General features: G+C 41.1%; 1 protein-coding gene across 1 annotated transcript in view; it reads left to right on the top strand.

Annotated features, from left to right (window-relative positions):
• The first annotated feature begins 254 nt into the window (after nt 1-254).
• The window catches only part of CA10 (carbonic anhydrase 10), a 377635-nt gene continuing 350083 nt past the window's right edge, over nt 255-27806 (top strand). The window contains exons 1-2 of the mRNA XM_060764005.2: nt 255-582; nt 1581-2233. Of these exons, the coding sequence (XP_060619988.1) occupies nt 2173-2233 (61 nt within the window). The 5' untranslated portion in view covers nt 255-582; nt 1581-2172. The remainder of the gene's footprint in view (nt 583-1580; nt 2234-27806) is intronic.

Raw genomic sequence — 27806 nt, 5'->3', positions numbered from 1 at the left:
TCCCAATGAGTTGAGGCGGAGTATAATGGTAGCCGGAGTATTAACCCGCCTGTGTTAACCTGAGTTCGCTCGCTTGAACTCCCCGAATATTTAGTGGGAGACGGCTATGGGGCGGGCAGGCTCTTTCCTTCCCACTCTCCCCTCCCTCTCCTCCTCCTCCTCCTCCACCATTCCTCCTTTCAGTCGGAAGATTCCGGACGGAGGGCCGCCCGCGCGCCGCTTGGGTCCCGGGCAGCACGCGCCGCCTCCCACGCGCCGCTCGCTCTCTCGCTCACTCACTCCTTTCCCTGGGCCCTCCGCCTCTGGCTCGCGCCTCTGCGCGCGCGGGGCTGCCTCGCGCCTCCCTCCCTCTTTCCCTCCCTCCCCTTTTCCTTACTGCCTGGCTCGGGCATCCCCTCAAGCGGCGCGTGCGATAATGGCGGCGGCCTGACCCTAACGAGGAACTTACCGCCAAGACGGAGTCTTTCCTTTTAAAGCAAACCACCCACCAACCCCCCGAGCTGAGCGGCCCCCTGGCTTCCCTTGTGGAAGAGGAGGAGGAGGAGGAGGAAGAGCCCTGAAGTGAAGGAGACCCAGGAGGGGGTAAGTAGGCGCGCTCGGCGCTTTAAAAAAGGCCCTCAGAAGCCTAGCCCTTCAGAGTGGCATGGGGCTGGCTCCCGGGTCAAAGCAAGTCGCCAACAAGGGCTTTCCTTTCCTGGGAGCAGCTCAGGCTGGGCTGGGAAGGGCTGGTTTTTGAGGAGAGATTAGAGGGAAAGGAGGCGAAGGGGGAGCGCGGCACCCATGCTGCAGAACTGATCCCACTCTGCCCCATCCCTCTTGGACCTTGTGAAACTATAGCACCCATTACTCCCCAGTCATGACAGTTCAAGCCGCATTCATTCGACAGTGCGGGCGCAAAGTGGATTCTATTTTACTCACACTGTGTGGTGTGGGGGGGGGGAGAAGGTGGGGGGGGGAGAAGGTAGAGCAACGTTGCCTCTGAGCATCCCTTGAGGTGCCTTCTTGGCAAAGGGAACAGTGAAAGAGACGCCTGTGGGAAAGAGAGATCTCTTCCTCAGGAGCAGCCGTCGTGATCCCTCCCTTGTCAATACCCCACCTTTCATTTGGGGGCGCCTCATGAACCCCCTTAAAGTGGCAGGCAAAGAGAGGCAAAAGGGACGCTTTGTTGGTTTGTTTGTTTTCTGGCCGCCCCGCGATGAATGGGCTCTCCCAGCCCCTTTGGGGGGGGAGAGAGAGAGGGAGAAGGGAAGAGGAAAGAGAGATAGTGTCGGCGAGGGGAGGAGGGGAAAATCCGTAGGTGAGGGAAGAACGACCCCTGCAGTTGCATTGCGGAAAACCTGCTTTGCTTTTGCCGAGGAATTAACGGGGAGGCTGAGCTGGCTTTTTGGCAAGGAGACCTGGCTTCGCGATTTCGTCCTCTTTCTCTCTCTCTCTCTCCACTCCTCTCTGTGTGTCCCCCCCCCCCCTTCTTTCCTGTGTAGACGTAGGTGAAAAACATCATGCCACAAAAGCAGGGGGGAGGAAAACAAGGGCTTAAATCGGTGGCGATGTTTATTAATCTCTTCGTGATCATTTTGTAGCGAGCGGAGAGGAAGAGGAGGAGGAAGAGGAAGAGGAGGAGGAAAACGCCACCGCCGGGATGGCGAAGCCCCAGTGAGGAGGAGGAGGAGGAGGAGGAAGAGGAAAAAGAAGAGGAAGAGGCCAAAGGAGTTTGGGGACAACTTGGCACTTCGGGTCCCCGGGAAGCGAGACTTTTCTGGAGAAGGAAGGGCTCGCTCCCTTGGCCCCCTTTTTCGATTCCTTTTCGGCCCGCGGTTTGCCTTGTTTTGGTTTTGGCTCCTTTTTTGTGGTCTATGTCTTGTTGGGAGATCTGGTGGATTTTTCTCGCTCTCCTGGAGGAAGGCGCCGGCGCTGGGGTTTGGCTCCTTGGTCTTGGCTGGAGGGCGAAGAAGGCAGAGGAGGAGAAGAAGAAGGAGAAGAAGGAGAAGAAGAAGGGATCTGGCTCGAGCTGCGCGGAGGAGAGAGAGCTCGGACATGTGTCAGCAGCACAGCCGGGGAATAATACAGGCTGCAAGTCCGGAAGGAGCCTTCCTGGGATTCGCATCCAAACTGCGATATTGATCTTTGTTGTTTTCTTCCGCCGAGGGAGGCACTTGGCATGAGAAGCAGAGGATGGAAATTGTTTGGGAGGTGCTTTTTCTTCTGCAAGCCAATTTCATCGTCTGCATTTCAGGTACGCACCAAAACATTGACATGCGGGAGGGGAAATGTGCTCCCTCTTGTCACTTCTTTTCCACCCTCCTCCCTCCCTCGCCCTCCCCCCCCCCCTTCCTTCCAAGCAGGATACCTTTTCAGACATGAACAACATTGCCTCCATTGCAGTGCGTGTGTATTTGACAAAAGCTGTCTTCCCAACGTCCTGTTTATTATTATTATTATTATTATTATTATTATTCAGACAACTGAATAGAGGCAGAGGCACCTTTGGAGACTTTTAAGCTGAGGCTGGATGGCCATCTGTTGGGGGTCCTTTGAATGTGATTTTCCTGCTTCTTGGAAGAATGGGGTTGGACTGGATGGCCCAGGAGGTCTCTTCCTGATTACCTGTGCAAAAAAATTCCTATCATGGTTTGTGGGAAGGAAGAGCAGTGGTGTGTTGTTCCCCCCCCCCCCGCCTTCTTTCCCTCTCATCCAGTATATTGGAAACCTGAGCTGGTTGCAGTACATTAACTGCTTGTTTCAGTACTCTTGGATATGACAGGGATTTTAAAGTTGCTCTAGTTCTTGCTCTTGGAAGGGCAGTTTCCTTTGATAGGGCATTTCAGTATTCCAAAAAGCAATGGTTTCTGCCTGGAGATGCAGCACCTGTCTCCCCGCCTCCCCCCCCCCCCACCACCACCACCACCACAGTCCTTACTCCAGGGGTGTCAGATCCAGATGGCAGGAGAAATTCTGTTGTGGTGCTCTTTGCCTTCCGACATTTCTCTTTCCTTGTTTTGCAAAAGACAGGTTGCCAGAAAGACCCTGTCCAATGAATGACTAGGCATGGCCTGGTGGTGTCTGGCCTTCAGGATTACAGCAATTTATTTTGAGAGAAAGCAGGCTGTTCTGCTTCAAAAGCCTTGGCTCCTTCACTAATTTGTTACATCACTCATGCTGGAATAATTGTGTGACAGCCAAAGAGCAACAGGGATGCCAGGATGCTAGTTTTAAAGTTTAGGGGCTGTCCCATGAGCCCTCATCCTAGCTGCTGCTTTCCTTCCTGACAGGATGGAGGATTCAGCTCCTTTTTAGCTTTCAAGGAACAAAAAAGGAGGACATCTGCAGATCAAAGTGGGGAAGTCCATCTGTGTCCCTCTCTCCCACCTGCCCCATTGCTTGTGTGCCTCTCAGAATTTTTGTCTTGAGTGGGACTTCTGCTTCTCACTGCATTTGGGAGCAGCAGCCATTCAGTTGCAATCCCTTCAGAGTGATCCTTCCTGCTGCACTCCAAGACAGCGGCAGCCTTTCAACTTTCCATCAATTTGGAGCTTTCCTTATTTGATCAGTAAAGCATGCTTCCCTCCCGCTGCCCCTGCTGACACCTCCTCATCCCTTCCCTAGAGTGGTGTCACTTCAGGTTACCCCTCACACAATTGATCTGTTGCTCCAATGACCATCTCTAAAATGTTGCCAAATTATTGGTTTGGCATTCTTGTACTGTAGGGACTCAGAATTGGAGGAAAGGAAGGAGAGGGTGAGAATACATTTTAACTTTCACTTTTTCTTTTTCTGATAGCATTGTAATACACCACTTCAGAAAGAAAAAAGTGTCATCACATTCCTCTGCAAATTTTCATCCTGGGCAGTGATAAATGCTGTCCTTCTCCTTTAACATTTAAGGACACAGCCTCCCCCTTCCTTTTTCTTTCCCGAAAAGTCCTGGCCTCTCTATTATTCTGACTGTTTCATGGGTAAAGTGGTGAGGTTTGCCCAGATCGGAATTTCCCATTGTGGTGGTGTAATTCCATTCAGATGTATTAATTCTGAAAGACCCCAGGTTGGTGGGAAGTCTTGGCTAGACACATGGGAGGCATGTGTCTCCTTTGTATTGTGTTCTTTTGTTGGTTTAGATTGCTTGTCATTGCAAAGGATGAGGGGTTACACTTATATACAACTCTGCCTGCTACTGGTTGGGGCAGGAACTGCATTAGGGGGGAGAATGGAAGGGATTTCAAGCTATCCAGAAGATGTGCATGTCTGTGCATGTTTATTTTTGTTTGAAATTTACTAATATATTAATTGTCCAAACCATTTGGCCCTGCTATTAGCCCTGCTTTTGTGCCAGCCTGAATTCTCAGGTATTACCAGTGAGGCATGCAAAGAGCCTCACTCATTGGAAGCCTCTCTCAATTCCTTAATTCTCATATACAGACAAGGACTACTGTGCGTCTGGCCAAGACTGTCATCTTCTGCGCTGCTGGGCATGATTGACACCACCTGTGCCCATGAGCTTCATCTGCAGGGCTTTGGGCTGTTACATCAGAGCCTGCGTAATCTTTGCTGGAAGGCTTCAGTCCCCAGCAGGTGGGGAAAGGAGGTGGTGACTAGCCTTCTTCTTACTCTTAGAATGAAGGCTTGCTTTGAAGGAATATTGGGTGGGAAGGAGACCACCCACTGCCCCATATGTTAAAAATGAGTGGCAAAAGAAGAAAAATACAAATTAGAATAAGGTAGTTGAAATAGCAACATAATATTTTAAGAAGAAAAATTGTTCATTGTGTAGGGGAGTTCTCTTTCAATTTGTCATTTTTACCAGGATTATTCAATCTTTCTGTAGAGTATAGAAAAATAAAAGTTGCAGTCTATTCCTTTTGCTTGTCTATACATGACAATTTTAATGTGCCAGCCAAATGAAGGGTGTTTGTTGTATGCATTTAACCTCCACCCCTCCCCTTTTCTTTCTTTTTGAGAACCCTTTATTTGCCCTTAGCACAGTCCTGCATATACTTACTCAGTAGTAAAACCCATGAACTCTGATGGGATGTACTTCAAGGAAAGTATGAGCACTGTATAGATTGCATACTTTTGTGTGTTAATAAAATAGCTTTATTTGTCATTGTACTATTGCACAACAAAATTGCATGCCTTCCCACACACACATGACAAAACAACACCTCTATCCTTCCACACACCTCCCCACCACCACACAGATCCCAGTGCAGGCCTGTAGCCAGGATTTCATTTCGGGGGGGGGGGGCTGATTTTTTTTCAGGGGGGTTTTAGGGGGGCTGTGAGTCAGAGTGAAAGAGGGTCTAGCCTAGCAAACCTTTTGTATCATTACCCCAATACCCCCATGCATATGGGATATATTGAGTATGGTGATCTGATCATGATATTAATAAACATAACTGTTTAAATAATGCACCAGTAAGGCCTTTTCGTGAACCACCATGAGAATTTCGGGGGGGGGGCTGAAGCCCCTCAAGCCCCCCCCCCCCCCCCCCCCGCTACATGCCTGTCCCAGTGCCACATCTCAGAATGTGATGGGCCACATCTCAAAATGCCCCTGTTCCTTCCTCTTTAGGTCTCTCTAAGGCTGGATCTACACTGCCATATAATCCCGTTTCTGGATCCAGATTATCTGATTTGAATTGGATTATATGAGACTACAGTACCATATAATCCAGTTCATAGCAGATAATCTGAATTTAGAGACTGGATTATATGGCAGTGTAGATGAGCCTGAGATGATTGTGTTTAGGATAGAATGTTTTCAAGTAGGTTTTCTTCTGAGATGTTCAGGTGATGAATAAGATGGTAAGACACCAAAATGAAGAGTCCTGCAATGTCTCTGTAGTTGACAACATAATGATGCCTTTTCTTTCAGAATATTTTTTTATAAAGGAAAGAGTTGGTATTGGTAATTCAGAGGAAATGGCTTTTTAGTAAGCGACAGAAATAATACCTTCCTCAGCAAGAATAAAAAAATAAGGAAAATATACCTTCATCAGCTGAATGTATATTGAAGTTAAAATGATGTCATGCTCCCCGGCATTCATTGGGTGTTTTTATAGGGTAGAGAAAATTATTTTTCTGACTGCTTTTGTGATTGTGATTTGGTATTAAATGGAAGGATCTGTGTCTTTTATCTCAAGGTTGTATAGATATATTAACGGGTAAAGGCAAGCTTGAAATGACTTTTGCCTATTTCTCTTCACTTCTTGCATACTGTTTGATCTCCAGAACAGAAATATTCCACCAGAGAGCCCAAGAATAGATTTGGAGAACATTTTTATTCAATATTATAGTCATTTAATCACAGCTTTCATGGCAAATAGCCTCTTACCTTGGCAAATATGCTTTTCATTCCATAATTGAAATTAGGATTGAAGAATATGCTGTTGCTAGTTTTCTATTATAACCTCTCGGTCTCCCTTAGGTTTGAGTAGGTTCTATTCAACTGAACAAACTGAGGCTTTACAATGTAAGTTAATAGCACCTGGAAAGATATAGGAGAGCACTTAAACTGTAAAGATGTATTAAGAGTTTTCCATATAGAGGAAGAGGGTAATCACATTATCATTTTCCCAGTCCTTGACTACTTATCATACCTCATTGATTCACACAGGCAATTTAGTCAGGGTTGTAGTTATCTCACTGAAATACTTGACTTGGTTGTATTGGTGAAAAATTTATTCAAGAGGGTTTTCTTAAATCCCTATATTATGTTAGAAATGTACCAACCTTTCTTTTAACCTATTTTCTGCTATCCTAAGAATGGGCATTTTCTATTTTCTATTCCTGGTTGCAAAAAGTGGACTTTTTTTAACTTTTACCTCTAGTTTTAAGAAAGCCGAATAACAACCAGAATAGGCCTATTGAATAAAATATCCATCTATGTGAAGCTGTGGCCATAATAATGCCTACTGAGGAAGAAATGTGTGCATTACTTTTAATACGGCATGAAACCTGATCTTTGATGATATTCTATGATTTCAGAGTCTCAGGCTCTAAAATGATGCTCTACAGTATGGCATTTGTGGTTGAACACACATAAAAGAAAGTGTCAAAATAAGAATGTTAAAGTGAGATGCCATCTGTCTGTGGCTCCTCAAGACCTTTAGATAATCGTGACACTGTGTAAAAGGCATATGGATTACCCTCTCTGCTTCTCTGGCCCAAATCCTTTTTGCGTGTAATGCCACAGCAAATTAATTAGCAGCAACACTCACAACTGTAGGTGGGATGTTCCTGATCACATAATGGCTGACACATTTCTTTGCACATTCATTTATTTTGCACAAGCTTTGAGTAATGTTTTCATAATGTTAAAAATGGATTGGCCAGGTGCAATAGAAAACATTAGCATCTCTTCTTAAACATTGACAGTAGGCAATATGGCTATACCACAGTTGTAGTCATTCCCATGAGTTATTTTTGCTTTGGACTGTAATCTCTCAGTACAACGGTCCCCAGATTCTTTACATTAAACTGGTGAATATAACAGTTAGTGTGACATGATGTGTGGGGTTCATACAAAGTTAAGTGTGATTTAGGTCTACTGAAATCATTGGGTATTAAGGATCATTAACAGTGCCTTTTAATTTCATAGTTTTTGAAGAGATACCTACTCAGTCAATGCCTTCTGGGTTACAACCAGAATTTGTCCTGGACATACAAGAACAGCATCCAGTTATTTTGCTGTGCTGATGGTACACAGATTTTAAAAATACCTCTATCTCACCATCAACTAAGAAGATCACAACCTTTTGGGGAGTCTTTATTGTCAAGGCTTGGTGAAAGTGAGGTCTTACTAAGACCTCTCTCTGACAAAAAAGGAAAGATTTCCCCTAGCCACATATGAGATTCAGAAAGGTTACAGGCTCAGTACCTCAGTTTCAGTAATTACCAAGTTCTTCTTGACTGTTTTATGACAATTTCATCAATCATTTTTCTGCCAGGGAGGAATTCACAGAGCTATGGTCTGAAGATGTATTGTTTCAGGAAGTCATAGTTCAAATGAACCAGGGTTTGCCCTTGTCAGAGGTAGTAACAGATACCTAGGATACATGAATCAATGCTTGAAATAGTACAAGCTACATGTTCAAAGCTTTGCCTTTTCCAGTCTCTAGAAAGTTCTCATTTTAAATATTCTAAAAATCATGACATAGGGAATGGGAATTTCTAGAGACATTCAAGGAAGTATTTATAGAATAATCCAAGGCTAATAACATATACAACAGTCCATTTCCCAAACACTATCATTTTACTGTCTTTATCTTCATTTTGGACATTTTACTGCAGCATCGTAAACAGCAAAAGGAATATCAGCAACAGCATATGATAAGGGCCACATTTCTGAAACTGCCTAGTGCAGTGGTTCTCAACCTGGGTCCTCAGATGTTTATGGCCTACAACTCCCAGAAATCCTAGACAGTTTACCAGCTGTTAGGATTTCTGGGAGCTGAAGGCCAAAAACATCTGGGGACCCCAGGTTGAGAACCACTGGCCTAGTGCTTCAGAATCAGTGCTAAACTCATTTCTTAGAAACTAGATCCGTACCTTTTGATGTCATCTGCTGATTTCAGTGGGACTTTCTACAAGAACATATGTTTAGAAGGTAGAGGAAAAAAGAAAAGAGGTTTAATATTCCATTATGTTAACCGGTGGTTTCACAACAGATATTGCTTCCTCAAAAATAAGGCATTGTCTTATATTTTTTTTACTCAGGAAGACACACTATGGCTTATTTTCAGGGGATGTCTTATTTTTATTAAGTATGGTACAACAATCTGCATTTATGGGATGATCTCTCTGAGCTTAGTAGCAGGCTGCTTGCTGAAGCTTTTCCCCTATCCCCTATCAGATACTCAAACGTTAGTCATGTAGGTAGGTCCATCAGAGATGGCAAGTTCTTGTAGCACTACATTGTATCCAGCAATGTGGAGGGAACATCCTCAGTTGTGTGTGTGTGTGTGAGGAGTGACTTGAGAAACTGCAAGTCACTTCTGGTGTGAGAGAATTGTCTGTCTGCAAGGACGTTGCCCAGGGAATGTCCGGAAGTTTTGATGTTTTACCATTCTTGTGGGAGGCTTCTCTCATGTTCTTGCATGGGGAGCTGGAGCTGACAGAGGGAGCTCATCCGCACTCTCCCTCGATTCGAACCTCCTACCTGACGGTCTTCAGTCCTACCAGCACAAGGGTTTCATCTATTGCACCACCAGGCACCATCTTAACTAGGCTGGAATTGATGCATTGCCAAATTTTAGTTGCAAACAATATACTTGAGTGATTTCTAGAGCTGGAAATAATCATGATGCCTGACCATTCAGGTATATCATTGGCTGGACAACACCTGTGATACAAGACCTTTAATTGCAGAAATCTCCATATTTTTAGCTTTTGGGAATATGTCACAGAAGTATAGTTTAATTATACTGCACAAGTGTATTGTAATTATTTTTATCAGACAATTAAACCTAAGGCAAGAGGCTATCTCAGCTGGTGTCTCACCAGACGGACAGATTAAAATCTGTTGCTTGTAACTATTTTTGAGTATTGTCTAGCTATCATGCTCTTAATTAAATTAGAACTTCAGACTTTAAAGGAAAAAAATTAAGAACACAGCTCACGAAAGCAACTGCTGAGTTCCTAATGGCAAAATTCCTTTATTCAACTAATAAGCAAGTACATTCACCTTAATAAAATAAAATAAAAAGTTTTATTTTTTAATGTCACCATTTTCATTTCATAGTATAAAACAGTTATTTATCTTAAACAAGAAGGAGCCCAGAATGGGAATCCTGAAACCCTCCATTAGTCACTTCATTCCATGATTTATTTATTTTGTGTCAAAAGCATTGCATAGAATCTTGTAAAGCAATGCTTTTGGGTTGGAAAGATTAGCCATTTACAAAAAACGTTGCCCAGGGGACGCTCAGCTGTGAGGAGGCTCTTTCCATGTCCCCATTCCATGATAATGAACAACCATTGATGAGAACTGTGTGGATTCAGTCTGTCAACCACCTCAATGTAATATTGTGTAGCATACATTTCACCAACCTGTCTGAAATTAGTTTGGCATGACTTGCAACATTGTTAGAAATCACTTGCCCATGAAACACATTTATTATTATATATCTGTTTCAGTTATGACTTGAAATAAGAAAAGAACTGGACTTTGCCAAACCCTCTTGGCTAATTCTGTGAAAAGTAGTCATATGTGAGCAGATGAGTGGTTATACAAGCTGGTGATAATAATTTTTGACATGGTGGGGGAAGCTGGATTTTTAAAATAAATGGTGATTTATTGAAATCATGAAGGAAGCACAGGGCAGGGCAGATCAGGGAAAAGACTGTCAATCACAGTTCAGGAAGTGCTGTGAAGGGGATTGCTGGTAAACAATGCAACAAAAACACAAATGTTGTCTATGAAAGCAGACAAGGTTCAGTTTGAATGAGAGAGGCCTTTTGAATTTCACAGAAAAAGAGCAGTCAGAAGGTTAAACTGAGGCCCCTTCTACACTGTCCTTATATTCCAGGATTTGATCCCAGATTATCTGCTTTGAACTGGATTATATAAGTCTCCACCGCCATATAATCTGGGATAAGCAGATCACCTGAGAAATCATAGATTATACCTGAGGTATAAGGATAGGGTAGAAGGTGGCTGACTCTGTTACGGAAAACCTTGAAAGAATAGAATATTCAGCAGTTAATGTGCTATTACTGAGTATAACAAATCTGCATGTTGTTGTTTTAATTGTATCTAGACATTTCAATCAATCTGGCTATGCCTACCATAAAAAACTCACACAACAACACAGCCATAGGTCAACATTTAAAGGGTCACTATGAGGCCCAGGAACCCAATCCAGAAAGGGATTAAAGTGGGGAAACAAGGGCAGACTGAGTGGCAGGACCTCAAGGGCTGGAACTACAGGACAAGCTTGGGAAAAGAGATTTATCAAAGAAGTTGTCAATGATTTCTGAAGTATTCAGTAAAAGAAAAACTAGTTTCCTTGAACATGCATGTTCAGTAGGCCCTCAATTTTTGTGGGTTATAGTTTTGCAAATTTGATTATTTATGAATTATTTGCTGCCCAGAGAAACAGAAAAATAAAGAGAAGGAGAATCTCAGTCATACAAAATGTTCTGGGTCATGTTCAGTGATCCAACAGCATGAGGTATGGTGGTGTGACAATATTTCCAAGGTGCCATCTTAAATCCTTGGTAGACTGGTGATTAACTTTTCAGAAATACTACTAACCTCATATTTGTTCTTGGCAAGATCGGAATTGTGCTGATGTTTGTCACATTCATAGACTCAAAAGAGATAGTTGGCCTCAGAGTTTAAAGTGCTTATCAGAAAGGAAAGGAAAGGAAAATCTGCAATGTATCTTTTTGCTTGTAGGGATCAGCAGGATCATATGAGGCTAAAGTCCCTGCTTTAGGAATTGCACACTAAGACTTCTTGTTCTTTGCTTGGTAATCTGAGCTGTGCTTTACTAGACCTTGGGAGTGTGGGGGTAGGGATCTTATGACACACCATGTTCATAGTTTTATTAGAAATGGCCTTAACAGTCATTATAGTGTTGAAGTCAATAATCTCTACTCTGGTTTCCCATCCCCTTCAATTTGGAACCATATAATTCAATAAGAATTACAAAAAATGAGAACAAACCATTTTTATGTGTGCATTGTGTAGAATGTGATCCTATTTCTTGAATAAGCTGCAGCAAAGATGGGCAGCATTTCATCAGTGAACTACATTTAACTCCCCGACCAATTGTGTGGCTCTTCCAAGCTACTCTCATTGACATCACATCTAATGGCACAGGTCATGTACACATTTTCCATTTAAGAACAAGGCATGTAGTAGGTTTTTGTGGAGGGGATTTGGGCCACAGTCTCACGTTCCCAATTTTTTGGGTTATTCTAATCATCATCTTTATTTATATCCTGCCACCATCTCCCTGAAGGGACTCAGAATGGCTTACAAAGGCACTTTAGGGTGCATATATAGCATACAACAGTTACAGATGGTACATAAGTATAAAACAAGTCACATCAAATCAAAACAATACAATTTTAAAAACAACAGTAGATAAAACTAGCTGCCATCAATTCACAAAGAATAAAGTTATACAATTATTTGATTTCTGGTTGTATTTTCTGTGTCTTATTTTGTATCTTATTTATTTTGTATTTTACTTGTCTTACTTTGTTATTTTGTGTCTTACTTTGTGGAATGTATCTTGGTATCTTTTAATAAGAAGATCAGAGTGAAGCCTCTTTTTCTACTCCAGGCCTAATCTGATATGTTGAAAGTCTGAAAAATGTTGATATTTGAGTTTTGAGACTAGAGTGGTCCTGCAATCCAAGTGATGGAGACCTTACCGCAAAATAGTGGTATGAGGTCCCCTACTCCGGCCAAACACAATTGTGGCTACCTATGTTAATAATACAGTACATTTCATTTAGTATATTTCTATCCTACTGTTCCTTCACAGAAATGTTGACCTACCTAGCATTTTCAGGTAATTTCCCACCTACTTCCCTCCATATGTGGAACTCCTTAACAGCCTTTCAACCTTTTTCTGAGCTCCAAAATAACTTAAACAGTTTAAACCTTCCCACAAACTGATCTCAATAGTTTGATGCTTTTGTAGTGATTCATGTAGGCATAGAGGCCTCCATTAGACCTTATTGCACTTTTGATATCAGTGAGCAGGGTAATTCCGGCGGCCCGTGTGAAAAGGTTGCTACTCAGGTTTCCTTAATTGAATAAATCCACTTGTATTGTAATCTTGCTCTTCTATTGCCTGTCAATTTACCAAGAGCTATTTTGGAACATATGTGCTAACTTGAAAAAAACCTAGAGAGCTGCATCATAAAACTCTTTTTCTCAAATCCTATAATGAAACTACTATATTATATTTCTTTGCTTTTTTAAAAATGCATACATTGCAACGTGGATTCATTGCTTTGTTCAGACCTCAAGCAAACAAACAAACAAACAAAAGAAATTGGGCTGAAGTGAATTTAAGACCAGAAAACAATCATAACCAGAACCAAGATTACAGAAGTTTTCCATTCCTATTGTTAATCTCTCTGCACTATTGTTCAACATTTGTCTGCATAACCCGAACCCATCACACACCATTATTATAAGGATGTAACAGTAGAAAGGAATATGTGAGCCTCCCTGAATTGCCTAAAGGAAGGCTAGAATAAAACATGCCATTCATTTGTACAAAGGTTGGAAATTCTATGGCCCTCCAGATGTTGATCAATTGTTGCAGCCTAGACTTCCTAGGGTTGGTGGTACTTAAGAGTCCAATGGCTGGAAAACTCACCATGACTTATGTTCTTCACTTACTCTGGAGTCACCACCTTCCATCATTACCTGAGAACTAATATAATAAGTAATTAAGATTTCTGCATGAGAGAATTTTTATTTATAGATTTTATACTATCTGAGATTATTCTGGTTCATACAATGCAACTGCCAGCAGTTGTTAGTAAGTGGTCACTTGGTATGGTGCTGACAAGTAGTAAATGGGATAAGAAAACCTGTGCATAGTGGTGAATCTATGATTTCCAGATTTGTATGTAGTCAGACAATAGCTGCAGTAGTCATATGATCTACATAAGTGTATGTGTTGGCCTTTAGTCATTGTTTTATACAGCAAACATTGCAGAGTTTTGTCCCATAGAAATAACTCTATATGTTACAGTAATCACAGCACGATGCCAGCAATGAAATAAACTGTTATCAAAAACAAATTATATTACTTCTCTTTCTCTTTCTTTCTTTTGATAGAATTATGAGCTTTTTAGATGAAGGGAATGTTGTGGGTGTAATATATCTTGGATTCAGTAACACTTTCAGCAAGGTCCCCTGTGATATTCTTACAAAGAATTTATAAAGTGCAGGCTAGACAGTAATTAAATTAGTAATTGATTGAACAGTCAAACCTAAAGGGTGTTACCAATGGCTCCTCTCCATCTGGGAGAGAGGTAACGAGTGAGGACCACAGGGTCTGTCCTAGGCCCAGTGCTATTCAGCATCTTTAGAAGTTACTTCAATGATGGGATAGAGGGCATGTTGATGATACCAAATTTACAGATGATACCAAATTGGGAGAGATGGGTAATATCCTAGAGGACAGAATCAGAATCTAAAATGACCTTAACAAATTAGAGTGTTGGGTCAAAACAAATAAAATTCTTTTTAACAGGAAGAAAACTAGGACACTCCACACTTAGGCAGAAAAAAGAAAATGTAATAATAAGTACCTGGCTTGACAATAATACATGCGGAAGGGACAAGCTGAATAGTGTGATGTGGCAGGTTTAAAAGCCAATGTAATTCTAGGCTGCAACAATAGAAGTATAGTATCTAGACCGGGAGTCCCCAAACTAAGGCCCTTGGACAAGATGCAACCCTCCAAGGTCATTTACCCATCCTCTGCCCTAATCTTTAGACTTAGGACTGCCCTAAGTCTGAAATGACTTGAAGGCACACAACAACAACAATCCGAATAAACTTGATTATTTCATCTGCCAAAAACAGGCACACACTTCCAGTTGAAATACTGGTAAGTTTATATTGATTAAAATTTTTGAATATTATATTGTTCTTTTGTGTTTTTTGCCTACAAATAAGGTATGTGCAGTGTGCATATGATTTTTTTCATGTTTTTTTTCAAACCACAAAAATCTGGGGGACCGTGAATCAGCCCCTCTGCTTTCTAGGCACCACAATTCAAGAAGAGTATAGACAAGCTGAAACATATCTAGAAAAGGGCAACCAAATTGTTAAAAGTTCTGGAAACAAAACCCTATAAGGAGCGGCTAGAGTGCTGGCTATGTTTAGCTTGGAGAATAGGTTGAGTGGAAGGAGTAAGCTTGTTTTCTGGAGCAGCAGATTTAAATGGTAGGAAAACAGATTCCGCCTAACATATTGGAGAAAACGTCTTGGTAAGAGTTGTTCCACAGTGCTACTCATTGCCTCATGGTCTGGTGGAGTCTCCTTTTTTAGAGATTTTTAAATAGAGGCTGGATGACCATCTGTCTAGCATGTTTTGGTTGATATTCCTGTATAGTAGGGTATTGAGCTGGATGGGTTGTGTGGTCTCCTCCTACCCCAAAATTCTAGGAAAATACATGACTGGATTCAGTTTCCATAAATAAAAGTACTCACATTTAATTTGTGCAATGAAAGCATCTGCTGAAAATGCTTTGAAGTAATAAAATGGATTTAGAACTCGAGGTTTGCTGTAGCAGAAATGGGGCATCTGTCTTCTAAAATAACATTTGAGGCAATGAGCAGAAAGGATGGGAAGAACAATAGATTCAGAATAAATGCTAACACTGTATGAATAAAACTATAATAACCCCTCTTGGTTTTGAGATGTATTTGAATACCAGTGCTGGGGTTTTTGAGGCCATGTGGTCACAATCCCCCCCAATCAAATTGGTCATACCAAGATAAAAAAAAGAAGAGGCAGTGATTATTGAACTGTTATTATTAAACCACTGTTTTCCTTGCCAACATTCTTCTTAAAAGTGACAAAGCACAGAGGTATGTTAAGAAACACCAGGTAAGTTTAGCTAGAGCTGATCCATTAAATCTTTGACTCAATGGGATCTACCTACGTATTTTTTAACATCCTCCACCTGCTTCAACATAGTTGTTGGAGATTTATGACTAGATCCCTATTTGCATTAAGAAATCCCACAAACCCATGAATGCAAAAAAGGTTTTTTTGACAAAGGTTTCCCTCCCCTCCTTCTCTCAAGTGGTCTGCTCTCAGTTTGTTTCTAGTTCTGTTTGTTTACCCCTCTTCCTTCAGTCTCCTCTCCTTCCAGCTCCATTTTTATTGCTTTTCCTTTGGCTTAATTAAGGACCCAGGGAAAAGCAGAGTTACATTTTCACTTTCAGAACATACCTAAGACAGTCTCTTTGAGCCTATTTTTCCATTGCAGATTACTTGCAAAACCCCAATGGCCCCAAATCCAGAATTCCTCAAAGAAATAGCCTTCATGATTCTTGTCTCTGATGTATGTAAAATATCTACATTCCACTTTTTCTAATTCCTTGCTTCCTAACAGTTCTTGTTGTTTTTCTCTTTAGAAACATAAGTATATAAAATTGTCTTCTACTGAATCATGTTATTAGACCATAAAGTACTTGTCAACTCTGACCTGTTTTACGCAGGATTCTTTCCTGGTACTACCTGGAGATTCTTGATGCAAATACCTACAATCTTGAAAGACTGGAGTCTGTGTGTCTCACATTTTGAGTTAGCCCAATTGTAACAAAGTCCCTGTGAACATTTGCAAGATCCTTTGTATACTCTTACTGTCTTTTTATAATTACTCTAGTCTTTTTCTTTTTCTTCCCACCTCCTCATGTATTTATTGATACTGTAATGCAGAGGTTCACAAACTTTTTAAACAGAGGGCCAGGTTACAGTTCCTCAAACTGTTGGAGGGCCGGATTATAATTTAAAAAAAATGAATGAATTCCTATGCACACCAAATATCTTATTTGTAGTGCAAAATCACTTAAAAACTATACAATAATTAAAATGAAGAACATTTTAACAAATATAAACTTATTAGTATTTCAATGGGAAGTGTGGGCCTGCTTTTGGCTCATGAGATGGAATTGTTGCCATTGTTGTTGTCAAGACCCAGGCAGACCAGCAATGCAACCGGCACAGTAAGAGTTAAATGAAGTCTTTTAATGTCTATTAACAAAACAAAAGGAGGCTCCTAAAGTCAGAGTTGTAAACACAAAAGGCTTGCAGTCAGCGGGAATGTAAACAAACTGGTCTCAGTCAGTCTTTGCTAGTAAAAGGAAAGCACGTTTAAACAGAAGCAGGCAGCTTGGATTCAGCAGTAAAACTCAGTCCGTTTCAAAGGCAAACAAAACAGCAAACAACAATCCGCTTGAAGAGCGGTCCAACGAAGGTTCCAGGGATTAGCAGAGGCGTAGTCAGGCAGTCCGAGGGTCAAGGCAAGGAAGACTCACGAGTCTGGTTCCGGCAGGGTTGTTCACACGATCAGGAAACACGAAGCTGCAAATAGAAGCTCACGGCAGGAGTTAAACACAAGGCACACGGTAATGCGACACTTTGAACTCTGCGATCAGTTTGTCCCCAAACTGCTCCTTAAATCTCGTCCGAGTTGCTGGAGTCACTTTCAGCTGCGTCTAATTCCACAGGTGAATCCCGGCTGCGCCATTGTTGCCAGTCAGTACTTCGGGTTCCATCCTGCAAGGTATTATCTGCAACCCAAGTATTATCAAAACCCTGGAATTCATCACTAGAGGTGGGAGCAGTAATCACATCCATTACTTCCTGAACTTTAGTCCAGTCCAGCTCTTCCTCTTTGCTGTCAAACTCCCCACAATCAGCTATGTCTCTAAGGCGTTTAGCAACAGATCCCACATCGCTATTCGAGCTGCTGGCTACTTTCTTTACACCTCTGTAATCTTCCAGCTCCATTTCCTCACAAGTAAAACCCTCAAAATCCTCCTCATCTGTAGTCTCTAAGAACAAGTCTCTAATCCGTTTCAGCTGTTGCTGAGCTTCTTCATCCTCTAAACCACGTTTCCTTCTACTACTAGTAGTAGGTGCATGAGACAGACGCTGAGTCTCAACAGTTGTTTTGTGCTTTCAAGTAATTTCAGACTTACGTTGACCCTAAGCAAGGCCCAGGTAAATGACCTTGGAGGGCCGTATCCGGCTCCCGGGCCTTAGTTTGAGGACCCCTGCTGTAATGGCATAAGCTGCTAGTCCAAATGGTGCTCTCTCTGCATTCAAACTAATTAGACATATTAATTAATAGGAAAATTGCTAAAATGACCTGTTGCTTCCTTCAAAAGCAAAATTACCAAATTGCAGCTCTACATCAAGGGACACCCACAGAGCAAAGTGTGCCCCTGTAATTTATTTAAGAGTGTGACACCATTACATCAAATCCTCATGTACATTCGAAGTTGGTATGTTGGAGATAGGACAGGCTAATTTGATGTGACATTTATAGAGGAAAAGTTTGCAACTATAGAAACATAGGACAAGATAGGGGCTCTGTGGGAAAAATGCTGCTGAATGGGTCACTATTATCATCAAGTGTCATTTTCAATCTGATGGAGTCCCATCAGATTGGCTCTTGGTTTATTCAAGAGTCATTTCAAAATTTATAATTTTGGCCAAAAAAAATTATACATGAGTTCAACATATACATTATATTACAGTACTTTTGGGCTCTATTTTATTTATGTTTGCATTACCACAAATGGGGGGAAGCTTCTCCCCCCCCCCCCCCCCCCTGGCTTTTCTCTCTATGGCTTTATTTGCCAAAACAACTTGACTGGTTTTGACTGTGGCCCTATATACGCTAACCATGTAATCCAGTTTCAAAATAGTATTAAAGAAAGTGATTTCACTCTGCAGATGATTAATAGAAAATCCTGAAATATGCGGCAGGGATGATTAGTACACAAACCACAGAGCACTGGTGTGTATTAAGTGTTTGGGTTTTTTTCACGTACTTTTGTAGGAGTTTGTTGTTTCCCTGCCACAGTTTGAAGCTAGCTTTAAACTGCATTCAATTTAGATAGGGTCTGTGATAGACTTGAGATGGGTGTGTGGGTGCCGTTTTGTACTCCAAAGCAACAAATGATTCCAACTTGCCCCACTTTCCCAAATGCCTGGATGGAAACAGGGATGGCAAAGAGAGGCAGCAAAAAGCAGATAATCATAGAGATAGATTACTTATCACTCTTTTTGCCTTTATAGTGAAAAGTGTTTTTTTTTTATAGAAATAGCATTAGATTCAATCCAGGTGCTGTACAATAAGGAAATACATTTAAGGTACACAATAAAGAATAATATGCTTGTGTAACAGTTGCCTACTATATTGTTTGTTTGTTTGTTTTACTATTTTGAAGATTTTGTCTAATTGTGTTTTTGCTGTTCCATTTTTAATCAGTTGTATTTTGGGGTTATTGATAATTTTTCATTTGTTTTTGTTGCATACATTTTCCCCAGAGCCTAGATTACAGACAACCAAATAATAAACAAATGCTGAGCAAATGGTGCATGGTTAAAAAAAATATCAACTAATGTGTAGGAGACAAAAAAAGAAAAAGTAAAAATTTAACATACCACAAACTGAGTCACTGACATGCTATGTATTTCCAAGCTATGTATTTCCAAGATGTTTCTATTCTGACTTACCAGCGATTGTTTTTCTTTGTCATAAAATTTGATGGGCTGAGGTTCAAATCCTAAGGATATGTTGCATTGAAGTCAAATTCTATTCATGCCCACAGAGGTTGGATCTACATTGCCAAATATTGCAGTTTCAGAATGTAGATTATATGAGTTTAAACTGGCATACAATCCAGTTTGATGCAATTAATCTGCGTTTTGAAACTGCATTATTTGGCAATGTAGATCCAACCTCTGTGGGCATGAATAGAATTTGACTTGTAGTTCAGTAATGATTTAATCAGTTCCAACAACAGAAACGCAATTCATGCATTTCTCTGTAACTTGGAAGGATTGTTGGGCTGGGTTTGTTGTTCACTAGTTCATTTAGCACTAAGTATTGAATAACAAATGTAGCTAATCCAAAGATTTCTCTTTGTGGGACACCTGAGATTGATTGGTGCCTAATATATTTAAAGTTGGATTTCCTGCATATGCTGTGGTTTCCAATTACAGACTCATCAAAACATTTAATGGTGCATTCTAGGAGTTGTTCAGCTGTCAACAATAGCCCTTTGAGATAAAGGCAGAGAGAAAAGAAGCAAAGCTTTGGCCATTTTTTCAAGTGAGTGCAATATAGAAGACTGTTATTAGAATGCTTAAGGAAGTTAGTCATGGAAGCATAAAATTGTGTGAGGTTTCCCTGACAGGTTTCTACCATTTATTCAGAAATATGATTCTAAGGCATTGGCATAATTAATGTGGCTGTACTGATATAAATATTTTTTATGATGGATAAGGGAAGCTTCGGGGGGTTGAAAAACCTAATAATGTCACCCCTATTAGTGACCTATTTTTGATAGACCAAATGCACAGTGCACAGTGGTGTACAACTGAGGAACTAAAGAGAGCTGCTAGTTACAGATCTGCAGGTGATTCTCAAAGGGAAAGAGTTATTTGTGGGTTTTATCTTGTTTCAGTCTTTTCGAGCATTGATGCCGTTCCCATATGTGATGGACTACAGATTCCATCATCCCCAGTCAGTATGGTTCTTCAGAGTAGAGTGAAATTCAGATTATTATTTTTTTGCTGGTTCCCATTTTCCGCCAGTCGATTGGCCTTTTGTCTCTCCAGATAATACTTACTTCATAGCTTAGCAGTTTTGTATATCGCCAGTGAATGGCCATTGTCACTTTGACTATATAAGCAACAGTGCTCTCCCTGGCTTATGAGAAGCAAAATGAATGTCAACACAGTGATTTGTAGGACTGGTCACTTACCATGTTTTTTATTACATGCAATACACCTCACTCTGCAAGGCTGTGGATTTGGGAAAACATGGATATTGTCTGGATACTTCTGCATAGATGAGAATAAATGGGAGCATTAATTTGAGTTCAGGCTGTAGAACTAGAATGGCTTTACCACATCTGAAAGCATAACATTATGAGATCCCAGGAGCTGCTTTTCTCCTCATACCCATTGCACATTCTGATGTTCTCCAGATGGACTACTTTTTTTAAAAAAAAAAAACCTTCATGTTCTTCAGGTGTAGGTTTTAACTATTCTTGAATGCTCTATTAACAGATGGTGCACTTGGCTCATTACGTTTCAACCTTGTGCTCTTGGGAAACTGCATAAATGCAAAGGAAATGGACTTGATAACAACCAAAGAAGTCTCTTTGGCTTCTAAAAGTATGACCATACACTTGCATCTTATTTGTTTGTTGTGTGTTTAGAATATTTATACTCTATTCTTCAGCCGCAAAGGTTCTCCGTATGGCTTACAAATTGTTAATTTGACAGTTCCCTGCCCTCAGGCTTACAGTCTAAATAGAATCCAACACACAAGGCAAAGGAAATGGCAATGTAGGAGAGAGGTATCTTGGTTTGTGTGACATGCTAAATATAAAACTTATCTATTTAAGGCTGCCTGTTCTCATCAGAATAACATTATTACTGCATGGTCTCTTCATTTAGGACATCCATGGATCTGAAGCATGGATGCTAAACTGACTGGGATATTTATGCAGATGGTAATCTCATAGCTTTTAGAGGTGCTCTTTTTCATGTTTCAATCAGTTTAACAAATTATATGGCGAAGTAGTGATGCCTATGCTTTGCAGCATCTTTTTGACCACATTGCTGGAAAGCCTGGCAATAGAATATGTACTCCTTGGCACACCTGAGTGCCTACTTATGTGACATTTCTCTGAAGGGCTCAAAATAATAATAATAATAATAATAATAATAATAATAATAATAAACTTTTTTTATACCCCACTCCATCTCCCCCAAGGGGACTCAGGGCGGCTTACATGAGGCCATGCCCATCAATACAGTAAACACAATATTACACAAAAGCATAACACAATATAACACAAAGCATAACAGAAATAAAAAACATAAAATGCAAAACCTAAATAATAAGCGAGATAGCAGTGGAAAATTGGACATTAAACACACAGAAATTGCACGGGCCAAATTTAAGGATAAAAATTTAGAATTTTAAAACACTGGGAGATTGGGCAATGGAAATTATTGGGAAGGGAGGTCCGGATTGAGGAAGGAATTAATTGCACAAACCATAAAATAAAGTGCTTCTGAGGTCATTTGTGCAAAATTTGGTCAGGGAGTATCTTACATTCAATCATTGAAGGCACATTGGAATCACCAGGTTTTCAGATTCCTCCTGAAGATTGCCAGCGCAGGGCTTGCCTAATGTCTCTGGGGAGTGAATTCCAGAGCTGGGGGGCCACCACAGAGAAGGCCCTTTCTCTCGTCCCCACAAGTCACACTTGTGATGCAGGCGGGAGCGAGAGAAGAGCCTCTCCGGAAGATCGAAGAGGACATGGGGGTTTGTAGACAGAAATGTGGTCACACAGGTAGGCGGGTTCCAAACAGTTCAGGGCTTTGAAGGTCAAAACCTGCACCTTGAATTGGGCCCGGAAGATAAATGGCAGCCAGTGGAGCTCCTTAAACAGGAGGGTTGACCGCTGTCTGTAATTCGCTCCAGTTAATAATCTGGCCGCCACCCGTTGGACAAGTTGAAATTTCCAGGCTGTCCTCAAGGGCAGCCCCATGTAGAGGGCATTGCAGCAGTCCAATCTAGAGGTAACTAAGGCGTGGACCACACCTTAGTTACCTCTAGATTGGACTATTGCAATGTAGAGAAGAGAAGAGCCTGTATTGCTCTTCTCTACTCTTGGTCACCAACAGCCCTGTAAGCAACTTGCATATATACATCCAGTTATTGAGGACTTGAACTCTCAAATCCTAGTTTGATTCTCTAACTACCATATCTGCCAGCAGAAGGATATACCTATCACACTTTATTTAGTTGAAAATGTCAAAAATTGGCTTGATACTTCATGGATGTTCTTTTTATGACTGCAAGATTTGCAGGACAAAGGACCTGAACATATTTTGAGGCAGAAGCCAAATGATGCACAAAGTTGGTGTTATTTTTAATAACTGTATCCCATCAGAATAGGCCTGACCATGTGATGTTGGAGATGGTGGACAGAACTGCCTCCACCATAGCATTGCCCAGTATAGGCTTTTCTTCTTAGAAACAAATGGCAGTTCCCTGAAGAGAGCAGAAAATGAAGGATGGAGGCTGAATCTTTCACTGATTTTCCCCTAAAGCCCCTTGTGACTTTCAGTGTGAACATCTAGGGGCAAGTTGCCTCTTTCCTTCAATCCTTGAAACTGAGCATGTATTTTGTCCTACAGAATCCAGTGGAAACTATTAAGAATAGAACCTTCTGCATTGCCCTGACTCTGTGTAAAAAGATCTGTCCAACATGGGGGCTGAGAAGCTTCTCTTTCCTGCCAGCATGCTCGCAGCATGGAGTCCCCATCATATGATGCAGGGCTACTGGTGGGGCTCCATTGGGCTCCATGCTGGCAGTGTGGCAGCAGCACAGAGGATCCCAGAGAAGTCAGGTGTACACAAAGCTGTAGGAGGTGAAGAGGAAGGAGGAGACTGTGGGAAAATGTCATGGGAAGGGATACCAAGACAAGTAGGGAATGCAGCATGATGCTGCCCCATGATTTCCCCCACTGTCCTCCACCCTTGTAAGGGGCATCTGATGAGGTTAGTTTGCATTGCAGGGGAACTCAGGAAGCAGATTTTGTATAATTGGATTGTTTTTGTATAATTAGGTTGTTTTTGTTTTTTTGACTGTCACAATCCCCTCCCTCAGCTGGAAATTTTGGAAGCTGTCATCCAAAAACAACATTTCCAAGCTGTGGTATATATTTGTTATATTATGAAGAAAGTCATTTAAATATATATGTCTATGTATCAACATGAGGACAAACTTACTGATTAAAGAAAAAGTCATACTCAAATACTAGAATTGACTGACATAATTCATTATCTCTGTTGTTCCTGAAAATTATATGTGAAATTTTAAAATTATATATTTTTTAAAAAATAAGCAGTTCTTATATACAATAATATCCCTTATTCGTGGGCTTGATGTTCATTGTTTTACTTAACCACACTGCAAAAACAAATTCCCTCCAGAAGTATTTGTGGGCCTCTCTATGTTTCCCAGTGCAGTTCTATGATATGCTTTTGTCCAAGAATAGTCAAAATATAGGGTTCGTTATTATCCATGGTTCAAGCATGGAAGGTGTGAGCACATATCCACCATGGATACTGGGGTCGTACTGTTTCTCATGACAATCCCAAACATCATTTTGATCCATGGAGGAAGAGAGAATTTGTTTCGTCACTGGCAACTATCTTCAGCTTCATCAACAAGAGCAAGCAAAACTTAAAAACATATATTGAAAATGACACCTGTAGTTATTTATTTATTTGTGAAGATGTGCCAGAGATTTATACATAAATAAATAATTTCTGCATGAATTGATACTTCAGAGGTATCTGCCATTTTACTCTTGAAGTGAGTGTCTTCCTTCTTTGGCTATGTTGACTGCTTTGCTCACTTTAGCCTGAGTGCCTCCAGAGATTTAGATTTCCAATCTTGCCAATTCTATCTGAATGCCACCTGGTTTATCGGAATCAAAGAGGCCATTAGAAACTCCATCCCTGCTATTCATGGCTCTTTGACAATTACAACAGATGGGTGCAATATATTGTAGCTAAAATGAACTTCTGATGCCCAGTGGGGACAGCAGCCCAAAAGGCATTACTCTTTTAAGATGAAACTCGAGTGCTTGTGCAGGACGTAAAATCAGAAGAACCACCAAAAGGCAGAGCACAAACAGATATTTGAAAATAATGATTTATTCTGTGGAAAATCCCCCCCCCCCCCCGCTCCCCTGGCGTGTCATTTCTATGTGCCAGGAGAGCTGGCCGAAGCCTGTAATTGAGGCTGGATAAGTTTTCATTCATTTTCTAAGGGGTCTGGGGGCTGAGGGGGAGGGGAGTAGAACCTCCAGAGAAAGTCTGGACACCCATCCAGAAAGCACACACTTTCTAGGGTGGGTGTGGACAGGCCCCCAGGAAAATTCGTGCTTTTAAAACTCCTGGGATAAAGGCTTGTCTGGATCCGCCCTAAAACACTGAAATAGAATTTGCTACCGATTCAGGTTGCATCTACATTGTATAATCAATGCAGTTTAACACCACTCTATTGCTATGACTCAGTGCTATGGAATCATGAAAGTTGTAGTTTTGCAGTCTTTACTTTTCTCTGCCAAATTGTGCTATGTCCTTACCAAACTATAACCACAAACCTCCCAGGCTTGAAAAGCATTGAACCATGGCAATTATTTGAGATTTAAGAGACTTAAATTACACACACATTAAAGGCACTTTTCACCAGTACCTGTAAAGAAATTTCATTGCTTGGCTGTTGAATATAGCTTTTTTCTTGATGTAAAAAAGGGAAAACTGGGACAACAATCACTGGTGGCATTTGCTAAAGTGCTCTTTTAGAGCAAATGAAGCTACAAACAGACCCCATTAAATTTCATATCTAAATATTTCAGAATAGGTAAAATAGTGATTTAAGCTAACGGCATGTTTTATATAGATCACATACAAGAAGCTAGCTACAGCAATTTCACAAAATACATTTTCTGAAATGAGTCTGAATATAATCATTATATGTTTGCAGTTACATTATAAAGCAACCCACTTGCTCAAAATGCTGTATTAAGACTTCAAAAACATAATTTTTGAGGAGCAGATTTGAAACTGTCCCATGTTGGAATGGAATCCAAAAAACTAGGGAACTGGATATTATCTCTGATATCTTAATTGACCATGGTCACCAACAATTCAGAGTCCAAAACTGTGTTAACTCACAGTTTAACCTACGTGAGTCCACACTTTGCCTTCATCTTTCATGTCCAAATTCAGTTTGGGATGATGGAAATTTATTGCCTTACTAAGTCTTCAAGTATTACCAAAGAAACTCTGTTGTGAGCTGTCAATGGCCATTTGTTCCTTATACAGGACAAGTAAACTGTAGTCATTATGCTAGGGTCCCAAGCCATAATGTACTACCCGACTTTGGGTGCATTATGCATTACACTGAAGAATTAATGCAGTATGACACCACTTTAATTGTTATGGCTTGCTGATATGGAGTCATGGGGATTGTAGTTTTACAAAGGACCTCATCACACTGGAGAATACTGGGGCTTGTAGTTTAGGGAGGGGCCTTTAAACTGCTCACTAAACTACAAACCCCAGAATTCTGTAGCAGGCAGAAACCGGATTTAAAGTGAATCCATCTTTAGTGTGATGAGGCTGAAGGTGTTTAGTCTTTGCCGCAAAAGAGTGCTGGTACCTCTCTAAACTCCCAAGTCCCAGTATTGTCTGAATTTGGTTCCATTCCTGACATGCAGGCTCCAACGGTTCTCAATGAAGACACACAGAAATGAGTACAGAATCAGTTGATCAAGGAAGGATGCCAGAGGGGAGAGAGAATCTGAGATCTGACATGTCTTTCTGTTAGTGGCTATCAGTATTATATGGTCTTTCAAAAATAATGGACTTTGCTCTAATTGACTTCAAGTTAAAATCCATTTTCTCATTGGTTTGCTGTACATTCATTACTGTCATGTTTTACAGCTGTGATTGGTGGGTTGTGTATGGCAGGAGTTTTAATAAAGTTTGACTGGAGAATCCTGAATTTTTTGCTGGCTGGTGTCCATCTCTCTTCTGCAGGCATGTTCTTTCCAGGCAAGGAAATGGATGTTACCTATGACAATGTCCCCTGATGGGTTATCTGGGTTAAATGGCCCCCAGGTGATGGGATTTCCTGTTCCCTCCTGAATTAGACACTAAGGAGCTGGAGTGTGGTGATGAGCTTTTGGATTATTTTAGATGAGATTTATTGTATCCCGGAATGATTGACTGCCAGCCAATATCTAATTCATTGTGCTAGCCTGGATATTTGCCTGGCGGATAGCTGATAAGGAAGTTCCTGTGTCATACTTGTGACCTATGCCCATAATGGTGTTTTGTAAAAAGGAGAAAGCCAGACAAGGATTCCCAGTGGGAATTTCCTGCTTCTGATCTCAGGTAGGGGCACAGAGAGATCATCCATCCAAGCTCCATTTCCAGGGTCTCTGACTTTTGGGTCTGGGTTTTCAGAAAACACCAGGATTCCATGATATTACACCATGGCAGTGTAAGAAAGTGGTGTCAAACTGCATTCATTCTACAGTGTAGATTCACCCTTTGTCAGCTATTCTGGAGCAGTGTTTGTTAAGATTTGAAGTGAAGCAAAGGGAGGAAAAATAGCTTCATGTTACACAGTGTTTGAGTTGAGACCATGCCTACATATATTAGACCCAAGACCTGCTTTTTAACATGTCATGGAAACTTTATTTGGCTGAAAACTTAGAAGTAAGGAGGTGCTTGTCTGATGTTGGGTTGGCTTTTGAAACAGCTCAACTCAACTGTGTTCATTACATGGCCTTGGTTTCAAATGTACGGAAGAGCATTCTTTCTGTTTCTAAAGTGTTTGAAAGGGCTATCTTTTCCTATGCTTCCTGAGCTGGTTGGCAAGTGACTTTTTGATGAATTATCTGGATAGAGAAGAGCAAAATGGCTATTTCTGACATGTGGTAGCAATTCCCATGTTCTCTGCTTTAAAATGATATGATGACTCAATCTGTGGGAGAAACAGAACTGCCCCTTTTGAGAACACATCTCTTCAGCTCTGCTATTATCCAGGAGGGAGGATTTACAGTGAGTTCTTTATGCTTTCAGTCTGCTAAAAGACCCGACTCTTCTATCCTCCTTCCCCCATTTCCCTGCGAACTCAAATGCCTATCTAGATATCCCTCCCTCCCTCTTTCCTTCTCTCCTTTTTATTTCCCTTCCCATCTTCCATTCTTACCACCCTCCTTCCTTCTTTCCACCCTACCTCTCCCTTTCCTCTCTTCTCCCTTATGTCCCTTCTTTCTTACCTAAGAGAGCCTCTACCCCCAGTCTTCTTTCCCCTCCAAAGCCCACCCAGCCACCCATCCAGATGTGATGGCAAAACAACTGAGAACTCCTGAATAAAACAGATAGTTTGCTTGTGTGCGATGGAGGTAGGAAAATTATCAATTTAATGTTAAACCTGAGTATGCCTGAGCTAAATAGTAAAGCTACTC

Source organism: Anolis sagrei, chromosome 2, assembly GCF_037176765.1.
Source record: "Anolis sagrei isolate rAnoSag1 chromosome 2, rAnoSag1.mat, whole genome shotgun sequence".
Taxonomy (NCBI): Eukaryota; Metazoa; Chordata; class Lepidosauria; order Squamata; family Dactyloidae; genus Anolis; species Anolis sagrei.
The sequence above is the reverse complement of the archived record's forward strand: the minus strand, read 5'-3'. Positions and strand labels throughout refer to the sequence as shown.